The sequence below is a fragment of the Eretmochelys imbricata genome, chromosome 2, assembly GCF_965152235.1.
Source record: "Eretmochelys imbricata isolate rEreImb1 chromosome 2, rEreImb1.hap1, whole genome shotgun sequence".
Lineage (NCBI taxonomy): Eukaryota > Metazoa > Chordata > Testudines > Cheloniidae > Eretmochelys > Eretmochelys imbricata.
In genome coordinates this window covers 195183293-195203747 of record NC_135573.1, presented here as the reverse complement: position 1 = coordinate 195203747, position 20455 = coordinate 195183293, and the positions used below count along the sequence as shown (strand labels likewise).

The 20455-nt window shown below is 42.8% G+C and overlaps 1 protein-coding gene across 1 annotated transcript in view; it reads right to left on the bottom strand.

The window, feature by feature from the left end:
* Nucleotides 1–19622, bottom strand: part of GADL1 (glutamate decarboxylase like 1) — a 78268-nt gene extending 58646 nt beyond the window's left edge. The window contains exons 1-6 of the mRNA XM_077809303.1: nucleotides 19280–19622; nucleotides 12873–12952; nucleotides 12707–12761; nucleotides 8866–8982; nucleotides 3690–3754; nucleotides 3351–3432 (exon numbers count right to left, since the gene is read on the bottom strand). Coding sequence (XP_077665429.1) covers nucleotides 3351–3432; nucleotides 3690–3754; nucleotides 8866–8982; nucleotides 12707–12761; nucleotides 12873–12952; nucleotides 19280–19378 — 498 coding nt within the window. The 5' untranslated portion in view covers nucleotides 19379–19622. The remainder of the gene's footprint in view (nucleotides 1–3350; nucleotides 3433–3689; nucleotides 3755–8865; nucleotides 8983–12706; nucleotides 12762–12872; nucleotides 12953–19279) is intronic.
* Between the last annotated feature and the right edge of the window lie 833 nt (nucleotides 19623–20455).

The following is a 20455-nucleotide window of genomic DNA, read 5'->3' as shown; positions in this document are numbered from 1 at the left end:
AGAGAAGCCGGCCTGACCAGGACAGGAGAAAGGCATCGGAGATAGCGCCCCTCCTCGCACCCCCCCAGAGCAGAACCGGGGGCATTGCCAGCTCTGCCGAGTTGTGAACAGGTCCACCTGGGGAGTTCCCCACCTTTGGAAGAGCCAGTGGGCCACTTCCAAGTGGAGGGATCACTCGTGTTGTGAGGAAAAGTCCCTGCTCAAGTGATCTGCCAATTCATTCCGGGTGCCCAGTAGGTAGAAGGCCTTCTGATGGAAGTCGTGGGCTATACAGAAGTCCCACAGCCTGAGGGCTTCGCAGCAGAGGGCAGAGGATCGGGCCCCGCCTTGCCTGTTCATATAGAACATTGAGGCCATCTGCTGCTGTCTCTGGACTGGGAGGAGCGGCAGTGCCGGGATCTACGACGACCACGGGACCACGATCTCGACGTGGAGGACCAGTACCGGCGGTAACAGCTGCTCTGTGAACGGCCTTGACAGGCAGACCCGCGACAGTGAAAAACCGGCGATCGATGCCCAGGGCTGCGATGTCTTGGTGGAGACTTGGAGCAGGAGTCCGAGTTGACGGCATCAACAACTGTGCCGTGATCAACTGCAGTACCCTCTCCAAGACGAGGACTGATGCTGAAGCCCGCTGCAGTCCCAGCTGATATTCGCTCCTTGAGGACGAGCAGTGCCGCAAGTCCCGGACGGACAGAACCCAGCCAGACAGTCTAGTTGGCGTTGTGGGCGATCCACCTGGACTCTGCCCCGAGCGATTGCTGGGCAGTGATCGGTCGGGAACATTCCCTCGACCCTTTCTCTTTAGGTCCGAGGCTTAAACAACTTGCAAATCTTGTCCCGGGCCACCTGGCACCTTTCGCTGATATGGGTTCTCCCAAGCAGCGCAAACAGTCTGCGGGCAGGTCACTTCTTGGCATTGAATACCTACAAGAGCCACACGACTTAAACCCCAGGGCGCGGACCATGCCCCGGCCTGGGCTCACTGACTAACTAAACAGCTAACTAACTACAGGTACTAACACTGAACGAACAAACAGTTCTGGGGACGAGCTACAGCAAAGCGGGAGCACAGCAGTTCTGACGCACCTTCACTGGCGGCAAGAAGGAACTGAGGGTGGGGGGAGCGTGCAGCTCCCCTTATACCGTGCCAGGCAGGCGCCACTCCAGGGGCCGCAGGGGGCGCCCCCCTCCCATGGGTACTGCTAGGGGGAAAACTTCCGGCACTGGTGCATGTGGCAAGCACGCACACCTATTGTGGAATACACGAGCAATCACTCAAAGAAGAAATTGCTATCACCAGAACTGAACAGCTTCATAATTGAATCCGTCAGACTACAGACACAGCAGGTGTTTAAAAAGTAGTCCTATCTACTTAGAGTACAGTAACTCCCCACTTTATGTCCTCTCGCTTAATGTTGTTTCGATCTTACATCCCTGCTAAATTACAGAACATGCTCCATTTAAAGTTGTGCAATGCTTCGCTAGAACATTGTTTGGCTGCCTGCTTAGTCCACAGCTGGCAGCCCCACATCAGCTCCCCTATGCCACCCTCCCTACAGCGGCTCCCACCCGCCGGCAGACCCTGCGAATCAGCGCCTTCCCCCACCTACCCCCGCCTCCTGCCCGTGGCAATCAGCTGGCTTGTGGCGTTCTGGAGGGAGCGGGGAGGAGCGAGCACACAAGTTTCCCCTCTCTCCCCTGCCTCCCGAATGCTGCAAACCAGCTGATTGCCATGGGCAGGAGGCAGGGGAGGGAAGGGGGGAGGCTGTGCAGAGTCCTCACTCCTCCCCCCACCCTCCTGTCCCCTAAACATCACATGCCAGCTGATTGCTGTGGGCAGGAGGGAGGGGAGAGGAGCAAGGATGCGGTACGCCTCTCCCCTCCATCCCCTGCCTCCTGCCTGCTGCAATCAGCTGGCTTGCAGCGTTCGGGAAGCAGGGGAGGGAGGGGGAGCCTGCGCACTGGTAGCCCTCGCTCCTCCCTCCTCCCTCCAGAACACCGCAAGCCAGCTGATTGCCATGGGCAGGAGTCAGGGGAGGGAGGGGGGAGGAGCGAGGACGCCGCATGGAGAGTAAAGGGGGAGGGGAGAAGAGGTGGGTTAAGGGTGGGGGATTGGGGGAAGGGGTGGAGTGGGTGGGCCGAGACTTAAGTCCCCGGCCCCTGGTGCTTGCAGAGTAGGGGAAGCTGCCGCTGCTGTTCTGCAACGTGCTTCTCCTAGCCTACAGCACCTTCAGCCTCCTTGCCTGCCTCATTGTCTCCAGTGCCAGTGGGCTATGCCTGTGTGGGGTAAGGCAGGGGCACCTCCCAACTATAGTACTGTACTGTATGGCAAAAAAAAATATATGTATATCTCTCTCTCTCTGGAACCTAACCCCCCCACATTTACATTCATTCTTATGGGGAAACTGGATTAGCTTAACATCGTTTCACTTAAAGTCGCATTTTTCAGGAACGTAACTACAACGTTAAGTGAGGAGTTACTGTAAATGCTAATTCCTGGGAAGGTTACTCAGGAGAAGAGAGTGATTAATTCATGACGGGAAAAAATGAAACTTATTTCACTCTATCAGTGTATGTAAGCAGAAACAGGAGAAGTATTGCCCACCTATACCTCCCCAGAAATACCGGTGAGCCATCTCTTTTCCATCTACCTATCCTGCTGATGCACTAGTGCAACGTGCTGAAGTAACTCTGCTGAACACAGCACCTCCTGTCAATCTGTGACAGCACCAACTAAGTCCAGCTGATTTTTATGCAGCATAGCACATCACCGGGACAGGCAGACAGAGAAGTCACCACACCACATGGAAGATATGGAAGGGATGAAAGAAACACACCAGCACAATGCAGTGAACAATGGGGAGAGGCAAAGGAGCAGTGGTTGCAAGTCGACCTAAAATTTAGTGCAAAGGAAGGAAATATTTAGCCCTAACTGTTTAATGAATGCCACCTAAAGACCAAATACTGCTCCCATCCAAATGGATGCGAGTTTTGCCATGGACTTTGATGGGAGCAAGATCAGTCTCCAAATGCTGGAGACCACTTCACCCTGCATCTGAGTGACTGAGCAGCTTACTTCATGATCTAAAGCAAATAAGTTACAGGAACACCACGTGAAAATTCAACCCTGGTATAACTCTGTTGAGTTTAGTGTCATGGGTGAATTTGGTCCCATATCTTTATTTGTCCTTTGTGACATTGTATACATTTTTTACAAGTCTCTACTTTGCATCGGAGAGTGTAGTAAAAATAACTTGCAATTGCTTTCTAATTATCTCCACTTCCATAATACAGCAATGACACACCCCAACTTTAAGTTGCATTTAAAAGATAACAGGAGGACTTACAGAGTTGTCTTTCACCAGAAGAGCACAGCACTGGATTCCTGCCATCAACATTTTATGGGGATTCCAGGCAACAGAATCAGCCCTGGGGAATTGAGGAAAGAGGAAAAAAACAAATGATTACCCTATAATCACAACTGTAGATAGTGAAAAATGCCCATATATAGTACAAATGCCTATAACAGATTTCTGAATCTTCCCCTCTGCCCCCACCTATAAATTCTGTGGTCTCTTCAATTAAAACAATACTTTGGACATACAAACCCCAAAGAGATTCTTAAGCAGTGCCCCTTCCCAATTAACCCCTTCCTAGGTGTTCCCATGAGCCATTAAACTATTTACCTGTGAATGCCATGCAGAAGCTTGCGATGCTTCCTTGACATCAAAGCTGAGCCACCCCAAGATGCCTGTTGAGATATTTACATAACCAAGACAATGTTATTTGTATATTCTAATGCTCTATAAGTATTCCCACTGCATTATTTTATAAAGCCTCAATAATCCATCTTATTCGAAAGCAATACTCTGTTTTAAATGTGTGTGATCCTCGCTCATGGTGCCTAATTGTACACTCAGTGACGTCAATGTAACCATGTTGAAATCAAGTTGGTTGCACTGGTGTCTAAGAGAGCCCAAATCTGCAAATCTTGTTCACTCGCTCTCTGTAGCACTTACATGAGTAGTGCCATTGACCTCAGTGACAATACTCTCTCAAGTAAAGGCTACTCTATGTAAGTTGCAGAGTCAAGCCCAGAATTTGGACCACTGACTTTTACTATGGAATACAACATCTGCAAGCATGTGACAGCAACACCTAGGGTCTGATGTTGCATCACTGAAATCCATTATCAGAGGGGTAGCAGTGTTAGTCTATATCCACAAAAACAAGGAGTCCAGTTCTAATTTTCACTCCATGCATCTGAAGAAGTGGGGTTTTTACCCACAAAAGCTTATGCCCAAATAAATTTGTTAGTCTTTAAGGTGCCACCGGACTCCTCGTTGTTTTACTGAAATCAATGGAATTTTTAACATGGATTCAACATGAGCAGGATTGGACCCCAACTACCTAATAGCTGCAATGAATCTATAAGTCTCAGACATTAATGAAGAGTTTCCATGCAGCTATGCATGGAAAGGGAGATTGTGGGGCACACATCACATAATGTGCTCAAAGCCTTTTGTAAGAAATTATTACTAGTAATAAAAGAAAAGGGCTCAGTGTTGAAGGCATTGATCTTGCAAAGAGCTCCAGTCTGGCAGAACCCATGCTTGTGCAGAGCAGGGACTTAAGCAGGGATCCACACAGGTATAGGGACCCACCCATGCAGAATCCATTGCAGAACTTGCACCCAAGTGATTTAAAAACGCATATGCAGAATGTTTGTGTTAAAATGTACCTGGCAGGGATTTCTGCATAAATTGGAAACATTTTTCCAGGAACTAAAAAAAAACAAACAAAATTTTGTGGAAAATTTCAGAAAGCCTCACAGAAGAGTCCTATTAAAGATCAATATTTTTTCTGAATGGGTAATGCAAATAAAATGGTTTTTATACATATTTATGAAGCAATTGTTATATGATGGATATACTGTTACTGACTGGAAGTTAGGCCAAAAGCCATGTGATAGGATTGCTGTTACTGATTGAAAGTTCGGTTCCCATCCCTGCACAGCTCTGGAATGATCAAAAGAAGTGGAACCACTGCTGTTCTGCTGTATGAGGCCAGAAAGCAGAAAGGCCATTTAGAAGGATTCCACAGCCCCCTTCAAGTTGAAGAGCCAAGCAAAATGTTTCTCCGCTCAACAAGAATGCTCAGGGGATTGTGGGTGGACTAGAAGAGAGGTAGGGGTGTGGTCCGTGGGTCATCAAATTATCTAGATTCATTAGCAATGAATCCCACACAGGGGTGGGGCACACTGAGCTATGGCCGCTACTAGAGCCCAAGGATAGCTCTAGGTGCTATACCTGTATGTTGGGGGAGAGGGAGATTCTGAGGCCCCTATGTCCTACCTTGGCCCAATTTTTTCAGGGAAATGTGAATTTCACGCTAAGGGTGAAATCTTGGCCCGATTCAAGTCACCGGGCACTTGCTCAGCTCCAAAAATGGACAAATTCATACAATTAGATTACTCAGAGGATTAACACACTGTGGTAGCATTTCACTTATGAAGACCTGATTTAAAACATAACTTTAGGTCATAGCAAGTGACCTAGACGTAGTAGTTTCAGTCTGGTCCCCAGACACTGTATTTAGCCTCACCCTAGGAGAGGTCTCAGTCCCAGCATACTATTAAATTAGGGCTGAGGTGCACTGGCACAGCTGTGTGCTGATGCCTGCACAACCCACACCTGCACAGTGCCTTCCTCTTACTGAAGTCCCCAAAAAGGAAATGCCAAGATTGGATCCTGAGAAGTACTGAGCATCCACAATTTCTATAAGTGTAATAAAGTAGAAATACTGGATCCAGGTTTTCAAGACGCAAGTATGGGAAATGCAAGTATTCATAGGAGCAGCTGCACGGAGGTAAGTTGCATCAGGTGGTCTATAATTTATCTATATCAGTATCTGTTTCAGAGGCAAAAGGCTAGAAATGGTATCTGTCATAACTGGGAGATAGGAACAGTGAAGGCACACCAGGGAATGAAAGGTTAAAATCATGTCTTACAGGCACTTATATGGCTCACTCTACGGCAGTATGAGAGTACCATACAGTCTTATGTATGTATCCTCAGAAAACCCGTGAAGTAGGAAAGTGCTATTATTCCCATTTTACAGATGGGGAACTGAGGCTCCAAGGAAATAACTGACTTGCCTCTCAGATCATACAGTAAGTCTGCAGCAAAATAGTGAATTAAACGCAGGTCTCCCAAGTCCTAGACTAGTGCCCTCACCACTGGACTACTCTTTTTCTCATACAGGAAGGAATCAAATTTCAATAATACTCCTCCAGCTGTGAATCTCAAAGTCCCACAACTTCCCTGTAACTATTAATAGTTATTATTCCAATTTTACAAATGGGAAAGGAAGTACAAGGAGGTTCAGTGAGTTTCCCAAGATCACACAGCAATTCTGTGGAAGAGCTGCAAATAAACTTCATTTATGCTAAATGCCCACTCATTGGCTAAGGGACTGATCTGACACCCATTCAAGTCAACAGAAAAGCTCCCATTAATTCAGTGGAAGTCAGATCAGGTTCTAAGACAATACAACTTTAATTATGTGTGTGATAACAAACTGAGCTTTTCATTTTTATTCAGAGTTCCTCTTTAGACAATACAGACAAAAATCATCACATTAGGCCCTGCATTTCATAATCAACAAGTTAACTCTTGAAATACAGCGTAACTCTTTAAAAAAAAGAAACACACACAAAAACCACAAAAAGTTCTGCATCCACAAACACAAACTTGTAATTTAAAGTGTTGTGATTTTTTTTATATTTGAAGAAGGAAATCTAATGAATACGTAGCTTCCCTAGTATTGTTTGACATAGGGTAAGATTTAGAACTGAGTTATACCTGTGTAAATCTGGAATAACTCTACTGACTTCAATTTTAGACAGCATGGTGAATAGCTCTTGGGATTGAAGCCAATGGCGTGACTGATTCACACCAGTGTAACTGACATCAGACTATGGCCCTGCTGTATAGAGCACTTACATCTACTCAAAATCATTTGATTTTGATTGTTCTTTATTTTTTCAAAACTATAAACAGGGCCATATTAGGTGTTCTCTTGATGACCCCGGACTGCACAATGCATAAATCAGCACAGAACTAGGCTTTTAGCATTCAAACGCTATTTTTAGTGTACATGGGGTTGCTGTTTCTTTTCAGAATGGCCTCTGATCACCATGACTCCTAAAGATTATTTCTGAATTACAAGTTCCTGTGTTTACTTGTTTTCTCTTTCTTATATTCATCACTGATCATATTACAAATATCACTTGAGTTCTTTTCTGCAGTTACAAGAATAATCACTCCACAATTCTGAGCTTGAATAGATATATATGGCTATACAAATTAATAAAATATAGGGTTACAACCCCTCTACATGCACACACAAATACCCACCACTAAAAGCGTAAATAAACCAAAGCCCCACTATCAGCCTACAGTAAGAATTCTCAAACTTTTTCATAATGTGGGCCACATCTTAATAGCAAAGTTGCCGTGCTCACCAAATAGCCTTCCATTCATAATCGTGCAGGACACCTCCCCTTCCTCTGGAAATCAAGTAAGATCCCTGAGGCAACTACAGCAATTGCACACACACGGAAAAGTAAAATTTTCCTAATATTAAATTATTATTTTTAGCTTCTTAATATGATTTATCAGCTGGAAACAAGAAAAGCCAGCTCTCTGCAGGCCACTAGCAAGTCCTCCTCAGACTGCAATTTAGGAACCACAGGCCTAGGACAATTATCAGATGAAAAATATTAGATTTAATAAAGCAATGCCCTAACCATGCTATTTCTCCAGCACTTCTATTAAAATGAATAGGGCCAATCCATCAAATCAATGGCAAAACTCACTGACTCAATTAGAAGCATGATCAGGTTAAATATAAAAAAAGTTTGTATTTAAAACTCAGATCATTGCCATTGCAAAAATCTTAAAGTGTTCAAAATCAAAACAAACAAAATTAAATCTTCCATATAGACCCAGGTCCAGATTTTCCTCTGACTACATCGGTATAAATCCTGAGTAATTCCATAGACTTCAGTCAAGTTATTCTGGATTTATACTAGTGTAATTAATAAGCAGAATCTGGGCTACAAGATTTAATTTTAGATTAAATCATTTTAAAAAATTAACTCTTCGTGTTCATACCAGTAACTCAATGGTTACTCCAGACAGAGATGATAAATTCAACTTTCCAAACTTTCACTTATATAAGATTAAAACCTTATCATACAATGAAAAAAAGGGTTAGAGAACATTTTATTCTGAGCAGCCCAGGAAAGTTTAAGCGGGTCAACAGGAAAGCCAAATCCACGAATGTGCGACAGCCATCAGTTATTGCGATCAATGTAGATTTTGCTCTCATTTAGACCACTATAAACTCGTTGACTACAAGTCTTGCTAGTCTCACTGGGAACATTTGACTTTGACCCAACTAACAGTAATTATGCTATATCCAGCCCATATTAAGAAGTTGAAAGAATTTGAAGGAATATTTCTATACAATTCTCCTCTTCAAAACTGCATCGGGTTTTGTTGTGTCTTTTGGGTGGGAGGAAGGAGTGGGAGGCGGTTTAGAAGCATTCTTAAAGTACAATCTGGCAATCTGCAAAAAGACTTTGACCAGGTTTCAAAACCCACTTCTTTGCTGGTTTTCAGCAGGCAGAACTTAGCAGAGAAAGTGGCTGCATTTCTGCTGCACATGCAAAGAATGGCAAATGGAATTAAACTCCTGTCTAATTTCTGAGTGCATGGAAATATCACAGCTGCCGAAGAAAGCATCAACAATGCTGAAGCAATACTAACAAACTACATGGTATATAAACTAACTTACATCCACATGCAGCCAAAGGCCATGTTTTTCACAGATATCAGCTATTTTATCCAGAGGATCAAATGCTCCCAACACAGTTGTACCAGCTGTGGCACAGACAAGAAATGGTGCTGCCCCCTGTGAAATGATCCAAAACAAAGAAATGTCATTTGCACCGTTCACATCCTCTAATATGCATGCTGAGCTAAAATATAACGAGGTCTAGAAAAATAGGGCAGGTATAACAGTGTCTACATTTTAGTTTCTCAGCAGTAAAAGGCTAACGTAAGAGGTACTGTATTTTAAAGTGCTGACTTTCAAAAACCAGCATTCCTGGATGACATATTGTTATGGGCTGGAAGCCACTAGATGCAGACTATGTTTTGACAGTTCTGAGCCCTGTAAAGATGAAAGCATGTTGGATAGTTGACATCTCTCTTTTTTTACTCTAATTGTCATTTCACAATCCTTTCCCTCTCACTACTGTGTTTGCTGCAGTTCTGCCCAATATTGATGACACCATTAGCTCAACTATCAGGCAAGGAAGTGACTCCTCATCTCTCAGGGGATCCCACCTGCATTACCTTGCAGTGTTTGTATTCTTCACCCTGCTTAGTGCAGAGGAAGACTGAGCTTGGTAACATTTTCTGCCTTAGCAGGTGCCAGCATATTCTAAAGCTGGAACAATTATCACTAACCCGAATGTCAGTGGCCCACAGCAAGTCACTGTGTCTGTCCTACTCTTCTAAAAATAGTAAGGATTATAGGCAGTGGTTAAACATATAGTGAGATCTTCTTCCATCTCTCTCTCAGACAGATTAGATAGATTGAGTAGTGAAACTTTTGGCAGCTTTGAGGTCTCTGGCAATTCTCTTTCCCTTTTGGCCTCAGCGGCAAAAGTTTTCCTTTTTAGTTAATCCTAGCAGGGTGATTACAATAGTAGACGGAATTCTGCCCTTCCGATACAAGCTTGTAGCTCTTACTGATGTCAGTGAGACTTGCACATGCAACCAGGTGTGCAATTACTTAGAGAAGCTAAATTCATCCCAAGCAGCACTGAGCGATGGAATTCTCAGGTCAATGGGAGCGGTTAGTCCTCTGCACCACTCAAGGTCATGCCCAAACTGGTATTAAACTGTTGAATTTGGGATTTCATCAACTACATGTTTAATTTTAGGCTAACAAGAGGGACCTCTCTCCGATTTATTTTTAGGGCTAGATCCTCAGCTGATGTAAATCAGCGCAGCTCCATTCATTTCAATTTATAGCAGTTGACAATCTGGCAATGTGATGTTTTATTTCGAATGAAATCCAGATCAATTCTAAATAACTATCACTTACTTTTAAACATCTATTGAAGACATATAGGCTTCATTCACAATTACACTAAAACAACCTTACACCTAACCATGTCAAAGGGCCTTGCGGGGGGAGTCAATTTTACTTACACTTCCAGAGCAGTGTAAAGTGGCCTTAGTGTAAATGAGACTCAGGCCCACATGTTCACAAAAATCTCAATCTGTAATGTCCCTCTGAACTTTTGTTCATTCCTCTCACAGTCTAAAACAAGTCAACTAATCTGAAACACAACAAAAGAGCCTGAAACTAAAGTACCCAGTGAAGCAACACTTCCACCATGGCAATAACTATGTACTGATTACATTTAACAAAAAATAATTAAAGAATCCCTGCTGGTCTGCTCCCACAGTAAATGAACAGGCAAAGCCAAAACTCCCATTGAAGCCAACAAGGGGTTTGCCTGAATTAGGCCAACAGGATTGGGTCCTCTATGAATTCTTGATAATGACCATGACATTTTTAGTAAGTAAGGGAAGCATGTTTTTATTCTGCTTGCCACTATATTTAAGCAAATCCTCTTTTCTGACTTTTTTTCCTTTTTGCTTTAAGTTCCAGGTCTAGTTGTATCTTGTTAGTAAAGAGGCCTAGGGTTTTTGTCTATTATGCCTTATGCAGTGTTAGTCCTAGGATATTAGATAGACAAGGTGGGTAAGATCATATCTTTTTTTGAACCAACTGCTGTTGGTGAGAGACAAGTTTTCAAGCTTACACAATGCTCTTCTTCATGTCTGGACTCTATGGAAGCTTGTCTCTCTCACCAACAGAAGCTGGTCCAACAGAAGATATTACCTCACCCACTTTGTCTCTTTGTTATGCTTTATAGAACACTCATGCAGTTCCACCACTGCAGAATAGGAAAAAATAGTCCTCTGGTGTGATAAGAATATTTACTGCGATTCACTGAGACATATTGCTGTGGAAAAAGTATAAAATGGCATTTAATCAAGGAGAGAGGTACTTACAGAACCTAAACTGAAATGAGAGAACCTTTCAAAGTGCTTGTCATTCCCATTTCAAGGCAAATGAAACAATAATAAACATTCATCAAAGAAAGAAAATCTGTAAACAGAACATTTTTAATAAGGAAAAGGTTTTCTTTTCTATAAAAATAAGTGCAAAACAAATGGATTTAGCCCACTCTTATTTTAGGTGCTTTTCTTTAAAATCATCCCCCCCAAAAAAAAAAAGTATCTATCAACAGTTCATTCACAGGCCAAGAAAGGAAAGTCCTTTTCTTACCTGAGCAAGGAATTTTTCCCTATTAGCCCAGTTAATGTATTACTTTTTAGTTGCCCGGTTTTATTTTCACTTCTGCTTTCTCCTACCTGCTCAAAATGAGTGAAGTTTAGCTCTTCTCCTCCAGCTGTCTGGGAGAGGGGAGGGGGGAAGGAGGAGGAATTTGTTTTGCTATACAATTAAGCCCACAATAAATCAGTAGTCAGTCAACTAAATATGGTACACAGTGGGGAAATAACTGTCAGTTTTTGGTTAAGGATATACCTGTAAGTCAGCCCTTATTGAAAGCTCAGTGTCTTTTTCATTTACTCAGTGTGCAAGGCAGGATGGTGCAAGGCAGGTTGGGACTGTCACTTCTGACTTCATTGCAAAGTAGGTGTAAGTGTCAGCCCCATTGTGTGTGGTCCAGCACATTAACATCCTAGATGACACACCAGCTGTCTGTATGCGATTCCCAGATTGAGAACTAAGGGCTCAATCCCAGCCCTTACTGCTTTGATGCACAAGTTGGGTGCATAGAGGAAGGCCCAGCTGGCCAACCCAAGGAGAGATGATCTGCATCTTAGGAGTCATGCTGTAGCCCCCAAGCTAGCGAGTTCATAAGCTACTCTCAGTAACAAGCACTAACTGGCAAACTGTCGGCACACACTTTGCTGCTGCTCAAAGGAGCAGCAAAATACATCCCACAGTGCATTACCCTATCCCTGCAAATGCTACCCCCACCCATCTTCCTGGATGTCAGGATCCCTGTAGGAACATAAACACTGGATTGAGTCTCTGATCCCTGTCACTGCAATGAGCGGGGTGGAATGTGATACTACATGCTAAGACAACAGGCCTTTATTGCACATACTTCCTAATATTTGCTGATTTTTCTCTTATAGCTTTTGCTACAGTTAAGATTGTTACATTATAAATCAAGAAAGCAGCAACAGTTTAAAGCAATGCATTCATCATGTCAATTTACGAAGGCTTGAGGGCAAACGGAATATTGTGAGCGGAAAAGATGTACTAGAGTCCTTCAGAGCAGCATTACTTGATCTCATGATTAACACGAGCAAAGGCCTTGGGAAACGTTAATGGCCTTGTACAGCAAATCCCCCGGAATTCCTGGCTTACTGAACAATTTGTGGCAAGCAGGTTGCACGCATAAGAACATGTGTATATGAACTGCCCTATTGTAACTTTCGCTCACTCTTATTCCCCTTTCCTTCATTCAAATGCACAAGCGCGCAGCCTGCATACTCGCTCTCTCCCCACCTCTCACCTCTTTCCTGGCCCGCTGGACTTGTTTCTCCAGTTCCTCAGGTATCATCTTACCTCTAAGGGACACAGATTTAAAACTTTTTCAGTTATGTTCAAATAGGTTACTTACTTACAGCACTACTGCATTTTAAAAGAATCAGACCATGGCAGTGGCTCCGTTTCCTTACCTTTCATCTGTTGTGATGAAGTAAACATTCTGCGTGCCAATCCCCAGGAAAGAAGCTGCCTTGTTCATGGAGTAATGACACTGAGTAAATGAAAAAGACATCAAAAAAGTAAACAAGCAATTTAAAAAAAGCTTGACATGGCGCATAATGACATCAATATTTGACAAAGGTCACAACACTAACTATATTTCCTAATACAAACAACAAATTGTGAATGCTGTGCAGAAACAAAATAGCTAAAGTCAAATGACATGCACTGAATGGTACAGTAGATAAAGAGGCAAAGAGTAATGTGGTTGACATTTAAGATATTGTTATGGTATCTTCTTATCAGTATCTTCACACAAATGTGCACATAAAAACCTGCTTCTCATTTATACTAAAGCAGGGATTCTCAAACTGGAGGGTCAGGACCTCTCAGGGGGTCACAAGATTATTATATGGGGGGTCGCGAGCGGTCAGCCTCCACCCCAAACCCTGCTTTGCTCCAGCATTTATAATGGTGTTAAAGTGTTTTTAATTTATAAGTGGGGGGGAGGTCGTGCTCATAGGCGTGCTATGTGAAAGGGGTCACCGATACAAAACTTTGAGAACCACTGTACGCAGCACAAAGGGGCCATAAAAGTAGAAGTAAACATACACTAGTCCACATTACACCACTCTAGCAGTGGGAAGGGGCCTTAAAGTGGGTGTTTACATTATGAGAGTGGTATAAAGTGGCCTTAGTGTGAATAAGAATCAAGTTAACAATCTCTGCACTGTAGTTTGCAGTTTTTCTTCTGTTTAATGCAAAGATTCAAAGTTTCATATTTTACCATACTTCTAAATTCCATATTTGTGACCTAGGGCTTGACTACTCATGGAGTTATTCTAAAGTAACTCCATGTGAAGACACTTACTCCAAAATAAGAGTGCCTTGTTCTGATTTATCTTAGTTCACGGTCACAGTTAGCTATTGCACTTTAAATTCACACCCTGCCTTAATCCAAATTAACCTTCAAGTTTAGACAAGCATTGAGGATTCGATCCTGCAAGGTACTGAAAAGCACCTGCAAGCTGCTAAATGCATTCATCTCCCATAAAAGCTAGTGGATACTGATGAGCCCTTAGCATCTCACACAAGCTCTCAGTATCTTGCAGCATTAAGGCTTGCCCTAAATCTGACAGGACATATTAAAATTGCTCTTGTTGGAAAACGGAAGCAAATCCTTCATGTTATTATTTTAGGGGTTATAATAACATACATTCCAACAACCCTGACAACGTCTAGAATTGTTTCTTTTCATACAGGAGATGAAGCCAGGTGGTTAATTAATTCCATTTTCTTCCACAGGGTTCACACAAATGCAGTTACAGAGGAACATAACTATGAAAAATGTACAGCACTTTAATGTGTGAGTATGAATATATCAAGGGTATTCAAGCCTGTCACGCTTATTTTGATGAGATGGATCATCTCAAAGGGTTTTCTTTTTCTTTTCTTTTTTTCCTTTTCTTTTTTCTTTAAACCAGGAAATTTTTCCTTTCAACTAAATGAACACAAAATACTAACAGCTAATATCAGTCAGTCAATCTTTAAAATGTTTAATTTTCTAACATGACACATTCACAAAACCTTTAGGATTCATTCAGACTACTGCAAGAATAATAGTATACATAGGTGGACAATTAAGCTTGTGTTACATCAAATTACATCACTAACTGGTAATATATTATAGATCTGCAATGTTTTTTGTTCATGAGAGATTCAGATTCCAGCAACAGAGAGTTTCAAATTATTTCTGAATGATTAAATAAATTAATAACAGCAATTTAAAAAAAAAAAAAAAAAAAGCTAGCTTATACCACTGACTTTTACCACTAGGTTCAAATGAAAATCACGACACTGAGTCACTTGGAATAATCAAATTGCTCCAGAAAGCGATGGATCTGCAAAATCTAGAAGTTGGTAGATAAAGGCAGATCACCGAATCACAGTGGAGAGGGGCAAGGAAGAAGAACATAAGTGCAGCTTCAGCATTTGAGAAACTGAGAGACAAAAAAAATGGGAACTGACTGAATCCCCAAGAAAAACAACATGTACCTGTGTCATTTCTGGACTTTAAGTCCAATCTGCTCCCATTGAAATGGAAGATGTGCCACAGATTTCAATGGGAGCAAAAACAGACCTTAAGTGTATGGCCAGAAGCTATCACTATAAAAAGGATAAGAGTTGTGCTAGAACATAGCTTTGGAGTGCTTCCATCACGGGACTAAAAGACAAAGTCTCCAAAATATACTGGCTTCAAAGATCTCTCTTATTATTTCCTAAACACACTAACGTAATAAGTTACATAGCACCATATTAGCAAAAGATACACAGGTATTTACAGAAACTAGAGTCAAATCTACAGTGTCAATCCTTTATAACAGTGCTTAGAGTTCCCATTTTAAGTAAGCTCTTTGCAATCTTCTTTTGAGGAAGATATAATATAAGAAAAGAAAATATAATAAGAAAAGAAACCTTTTCAAACCACAAGACCAAACTGAATACTAGTACATTTAAAATGGGGTGTGGGGAGAGTATATGAGATTATTTTGACTAGGGAATGAAAGACTTAGTATTTTTTGTTGTAATTCCAAACACTATGTAACCTTGTCCTGCACTCATGCAGACAGAATAAAAAATATTTACTTGTTTTTGAAAAGTTTTCTGGAAACCAAGCACATAAAGCAACTATGTTATTATGAGATGGCTTTATTACTCATTATGTCTATTGTAATCTCAGTAGCAGATCAGAGGGATTGCTTAATATCGTACTCTCATACTTCGTTTACATCAGGGTGGGCAAACTACAGCCCATCAGGGCTTTGGATCCGGCCCCCGGGATTGCCAGCCCCATGGCACCGCGGGCCCTGCACCGCTCCCAGAAGTGGTGGGCACCACATCCCTGCAGCCCCTGAGAGGGGCACCAAGGGCTCCGTGTGCTGCCCTTGCCTGCAGGCACCACGCCCCGCAGGTCCCATTGACAAGGAATGGGGAACCGTGGCCAATGGGAGCTTCGGGGGAGGTATCCACAGGCGAAGGCAGCGCTTGGAGCCCTCTGCCCCCGCCTCCCCCAGGGGCCACAGGGACGTGGTGCCAGAGCGGCGTGGTGCCAGGGCAGGCAGGGAGCCTGCCTTAGCCCCGGTGCGTGCCGCTGGCACCCTGGAGCCACTCCAGGTAAGCGGTGCTGGGCTGGATCCCGCACCCCAACCCCCTGCCCTGAGCCCCCTCCTGCACCCCCTCGCACAGCCCAACCTCCTGCCCTGAGCCCCCAACCCTGCACCCCCTCCTGCCCCCCAACCCCCTGTCCTGAGCCCCCGAATACACCCTGCACCCCCTCCCACACCCCAACCCCAGCCCTACATTCATGGCCCTGCATGCAATTTCCCCATCCAGATGTGGCCCTTGGGCCAAAAAGTTTGCCCATCCCTGGTTTACGTGTATGATCAAGTCACATCGGAGGGGTTCCATTTCATCACACCAAAAAACTACCAGCATTAAAGTATCCATTGCAATTTCTCATGCATTTCTTTTCTTCTCTTATTCTCAATTTCACTGCATTCTCATCTTTCTGGCCCACCACAATGTTCTTATTCCCAAACAAAATCAGATAAGACTCAAATATAATGAAAAGGAAAGTGATAAAAATGTGGTTAATGACTGTAGCTTGAGTTGTACTCAGTTATGTATTACAGGTTCAGAAACACTAACTAAAACTCAGAAAGGCAGGATACTAATAATTTTTCTGCTGCTACCTCAAGTGTCTCTGAGGAACTGTCCAGCAACGGTATGTGCAGTTTCCTCCATAAACCACCATTTTTTCAAGTATCTAAGGATTTTGTATCTTCTTGAGTTAGAGTGTATGTTATCTAAACTTACTTTACCTTTCAGCAAAAGAGCAGAGACTGCCTATAATGGCATGTAACCAACCTGTGACCGCTAGCAGCAAATGTCCCATCACCAGCCATTGGTGATGGGACACTGGATGGGGAGGGCTCTGAGTTACTACAGAGAATTCTTTCCTAGGTGTCTGGCTGGCAGGTCTTGCCCACATGCTCTGGGTCTATCTGATCGCCACATTTGGGGTTGGGAAGGAATTTCCCCCTGGGTCAGACTGGCAGAGACCCTGGGGGGGTTTCGCCTTCCTCTGCAGCATGGGGCACAGGTCACTTGCAGGTTTAAACTAGTGTAAATGGTGAATTCTCTGTAACTTGAAATGTTTACCCCATGATTTGAGGACTTCCCTAACCTCTAGCTGAATTACTGGTCTATTACAGGAGTGGGTGGGTGAGGTTCTGTGCCCTGCAATGTGCAGGAGATCAGAACAGATGATCATGATGGTCCCTTCTGGCCTTAAAGTCTGAGAGCAGGTCTATATTAGAAGTGCTACATCGGCGCAGTCTGGTAAAGACGCCTTATGCTGATGGGAGAGCACTCTCCCATAGGCATAATTACTCCACCTATGCAAGCGGAAGACAGTGCTTAGGTCACTGTAGCCTGCGTCACTCAGGGGATGTCTTTTTCACACCCCTGAGCGACGTAAGTTAGGTCAACTTAAGCGGGAGTACAGACCTGCCCTCAGTCTAACACCTCCTGAAGAACAGTACCACATTGACACTGAGTGCCTGCCTGAGAACACCACTGCTGTGCAACACTAACAGACCACCTCCTACAGTGCTAGAAGCTCAAATGTAAGACATGGCTTTGAGACTAAGCCATAAAATGAGGGCCGTAGACCAGTCAGTATGCTCTGACCACTGCTGATGTTGAGCAGTATCAGCTCATTGTCTCCTTGTGCTCCCCCATCTCTTTGTCTTATCCACTTCTTGTCTCTATTTAGATGGTAAGCTCTGCAGGGCAGAGATCAATCTCTTTATTGTAGGTTTGTACATCACAACGGGTCCCTGGCCCTTAGGTACTATTCAATACAAATAAACAAAACATGATAAATAATAATAGAAAGTTGGCATTATGGTGTATCAAATTCTTGAGTTTAAGCAGTTTTTCATATAACTGCAATAATCAAATCATATCTGAGGCAAACTATTTTGAAAAACAGAAATGAGATAATACCAAATCTGGGTGGAACAGAAGTAAACATGGGTCAAAAATTAGGATCTCTACTAAAATATATGTCTCCTCCCTTTTAAACTGATAAAAATTCTAGCACTTCTGTACAATGCCAATTAAAATAACTAAAGATATTACAACAAATGCTAGGGGCACAGGTAGAAGTACTGGGTATGTAGGTACCAACAAGAGAGAGGAAGGATGGTCTTGTGGTTAAGGCAATAAAGAGGGATTCAGGACAGCTGGGTTCAGTCCCTGACACTGCCACAGAATTTTTCTCTGATCTTGGGCAAGCCATGTGATCTTCCTGTGTCCAGGTTCCCATTTGAAAAACTGGGATGATAAGTCTTTGCCTCGTCCATTTATACTGTAAGCTTTTGGGGGCCGTAAGCACTTAAGGGCAGGGACTGTACTATTACTGTATTTGTGTACATTTCCAAGCAAAATGTGGCCCAGATCTCCACTGGGGCATCTAGCTGCTATTGTAATAGAAGTAACAATAATAGATAAATAGATACCACCACCTGTGCCAATCTAATCTCAAACACAACTATACTCAACCTAGTTTATTTAAAGGGTTGTGAATGTCACAAAGCCCAAGTGGCGGAGATGTAGGTGGGAGAAAAGAGGCTCTAATTAAAGGCTGAAGCTCTGAAGGAGGATTAGTGCCAGTGGGCATCCCTCCTACTCCAGTCTCCCACCTGAGTTTTGCATATGTTATGTTTGAAAGCTTTAAAATAGGAAGAAGTTTTTAGATTCTTTAAAGTAGGTTATTAAGGCAGCGTTGTTCAGAGAGCTTCAGTGAAAGGTTTTGCTAGGATTCTCTTTGTTGGATTTGATTCTCCACTCCAGCCAAGCTGTGCTCAGAGCCAGTGGAGAAGGGGGACTGCAGGGAGCCAGTTGTAGCTTTCTGACTATTGACTGCCTGGTCCCAACATAAGCTTAAGCTGCAGGATAGTAGCTTTAACTTACATTACTGATGGATGTTCCTGCTAGACCTTATGTCAGTGGGAAATCAAACATAGTGGAGCTCTGTTTCACCACAACCCCTCCACATCCTGCCCCTGACACAACCTCCTCTTCTCCCAACACCAGAGATAGGAAGGAGGTGGAGAGTTTCTCTGTACAGGGGGAATTCACCACCTGTCATCTCCACACACCATGTTTCCCACTGTATGAAGACGACCCTTTTATTATGCTTGAAACAGCATTAGACACACAATCAAACAATGGAAATGTACAAGCACATGCGGAAGAAAAAAAAAGTTCATTAATTAAAAGTCTATAATGAATATGGGTGCAATTTCTTTACCTCTTCCGATGTAAACAGGACTAGTCTTGGCAACCCTGAAAGCCCCTTTTCCTTTATGTCAGGACAATATTTATACCTAGCTAAGTTCATAGCATACATATTAGAAACAGAGCCACCTGTAAAAAACAAAAACAAAAAAAAAAAACACAAAACATATTCATTTATTATATTTTAGAAATTCAAACAAACAAGTACCTCTTGGCACTCATCTTGTGCTGTTAGCACCTAGCTCATAAATTAAAACCACAAAACTAGCCTGTAACTATATCCCTCATAGCCCAGTCCTTACTCAGCAGCCTGAGAGATGAGAGAAGAAAAGGAGGCTTTGCTGCTTGCTTGGAAGGTTAAAGGATCTGGGCTGTAGTGGACCAAATGGCAGGGGAATGATTCCAGAAACCAAGAAGTCCTCAAAGAGAATGTCTGGGCACCAGTTCCTTCTGGTATACATTGTGGGATCTCCAGGGCCTCTGCTGATCTCAATGGTGGCAGTACACCAGAGAGAGAGAGATGGTCCCTTAGGCAACCAGGTCTCAATCCATTTAGGGAGGAAAGGGGAAAGACAATGAGGAGGAATTGGAAGGAGTTGAAGATCTCTAGGAGAAGATCTGGAAGGGAAATGGAAGAGCTCAAGGAGACAGATGGGATTTTTTTTTAAAGCAAGATTGGCTTATATGAAAAATCAGTTTTATGGAAGCTAAAAAATCAAGATACAATTAATGCACTAAAGAACCTTTTAGTGTCCTCAGGTATGTTTTGAGTAAATTTTCTTTAAAAAAAAATCTGCAGAATATGCAGAGGTTTTTCTAAAATATACACAGAATCCAGGACAACCAAAAAAAAAAATCCACAAATTTGGTACAATTTCCCACAAATTTCCCATGGTTATGGTTAATTTACTTTTCTACCACTTATTGGTGGGATACATTAACTATTTCTCACCCCCTCCACTAACTATATTTTAACATTTTCTTCTCTTTCACAGGAAGCAGGTTGAAGAATCTTACAGCTTGGTTTCTTGATGCTAATAACTCGGGACAGAAAGATTTTGGGGCTAAACTGTTATATTCCATTCTCCCTGTGCACCTGTATCTGAAATATATTGACAATATTGCTACTTTTAAAGAAAAGTATTAAAATGTAGCCTTTAAAAAAAATTAACCCAGAAATATTTCATGG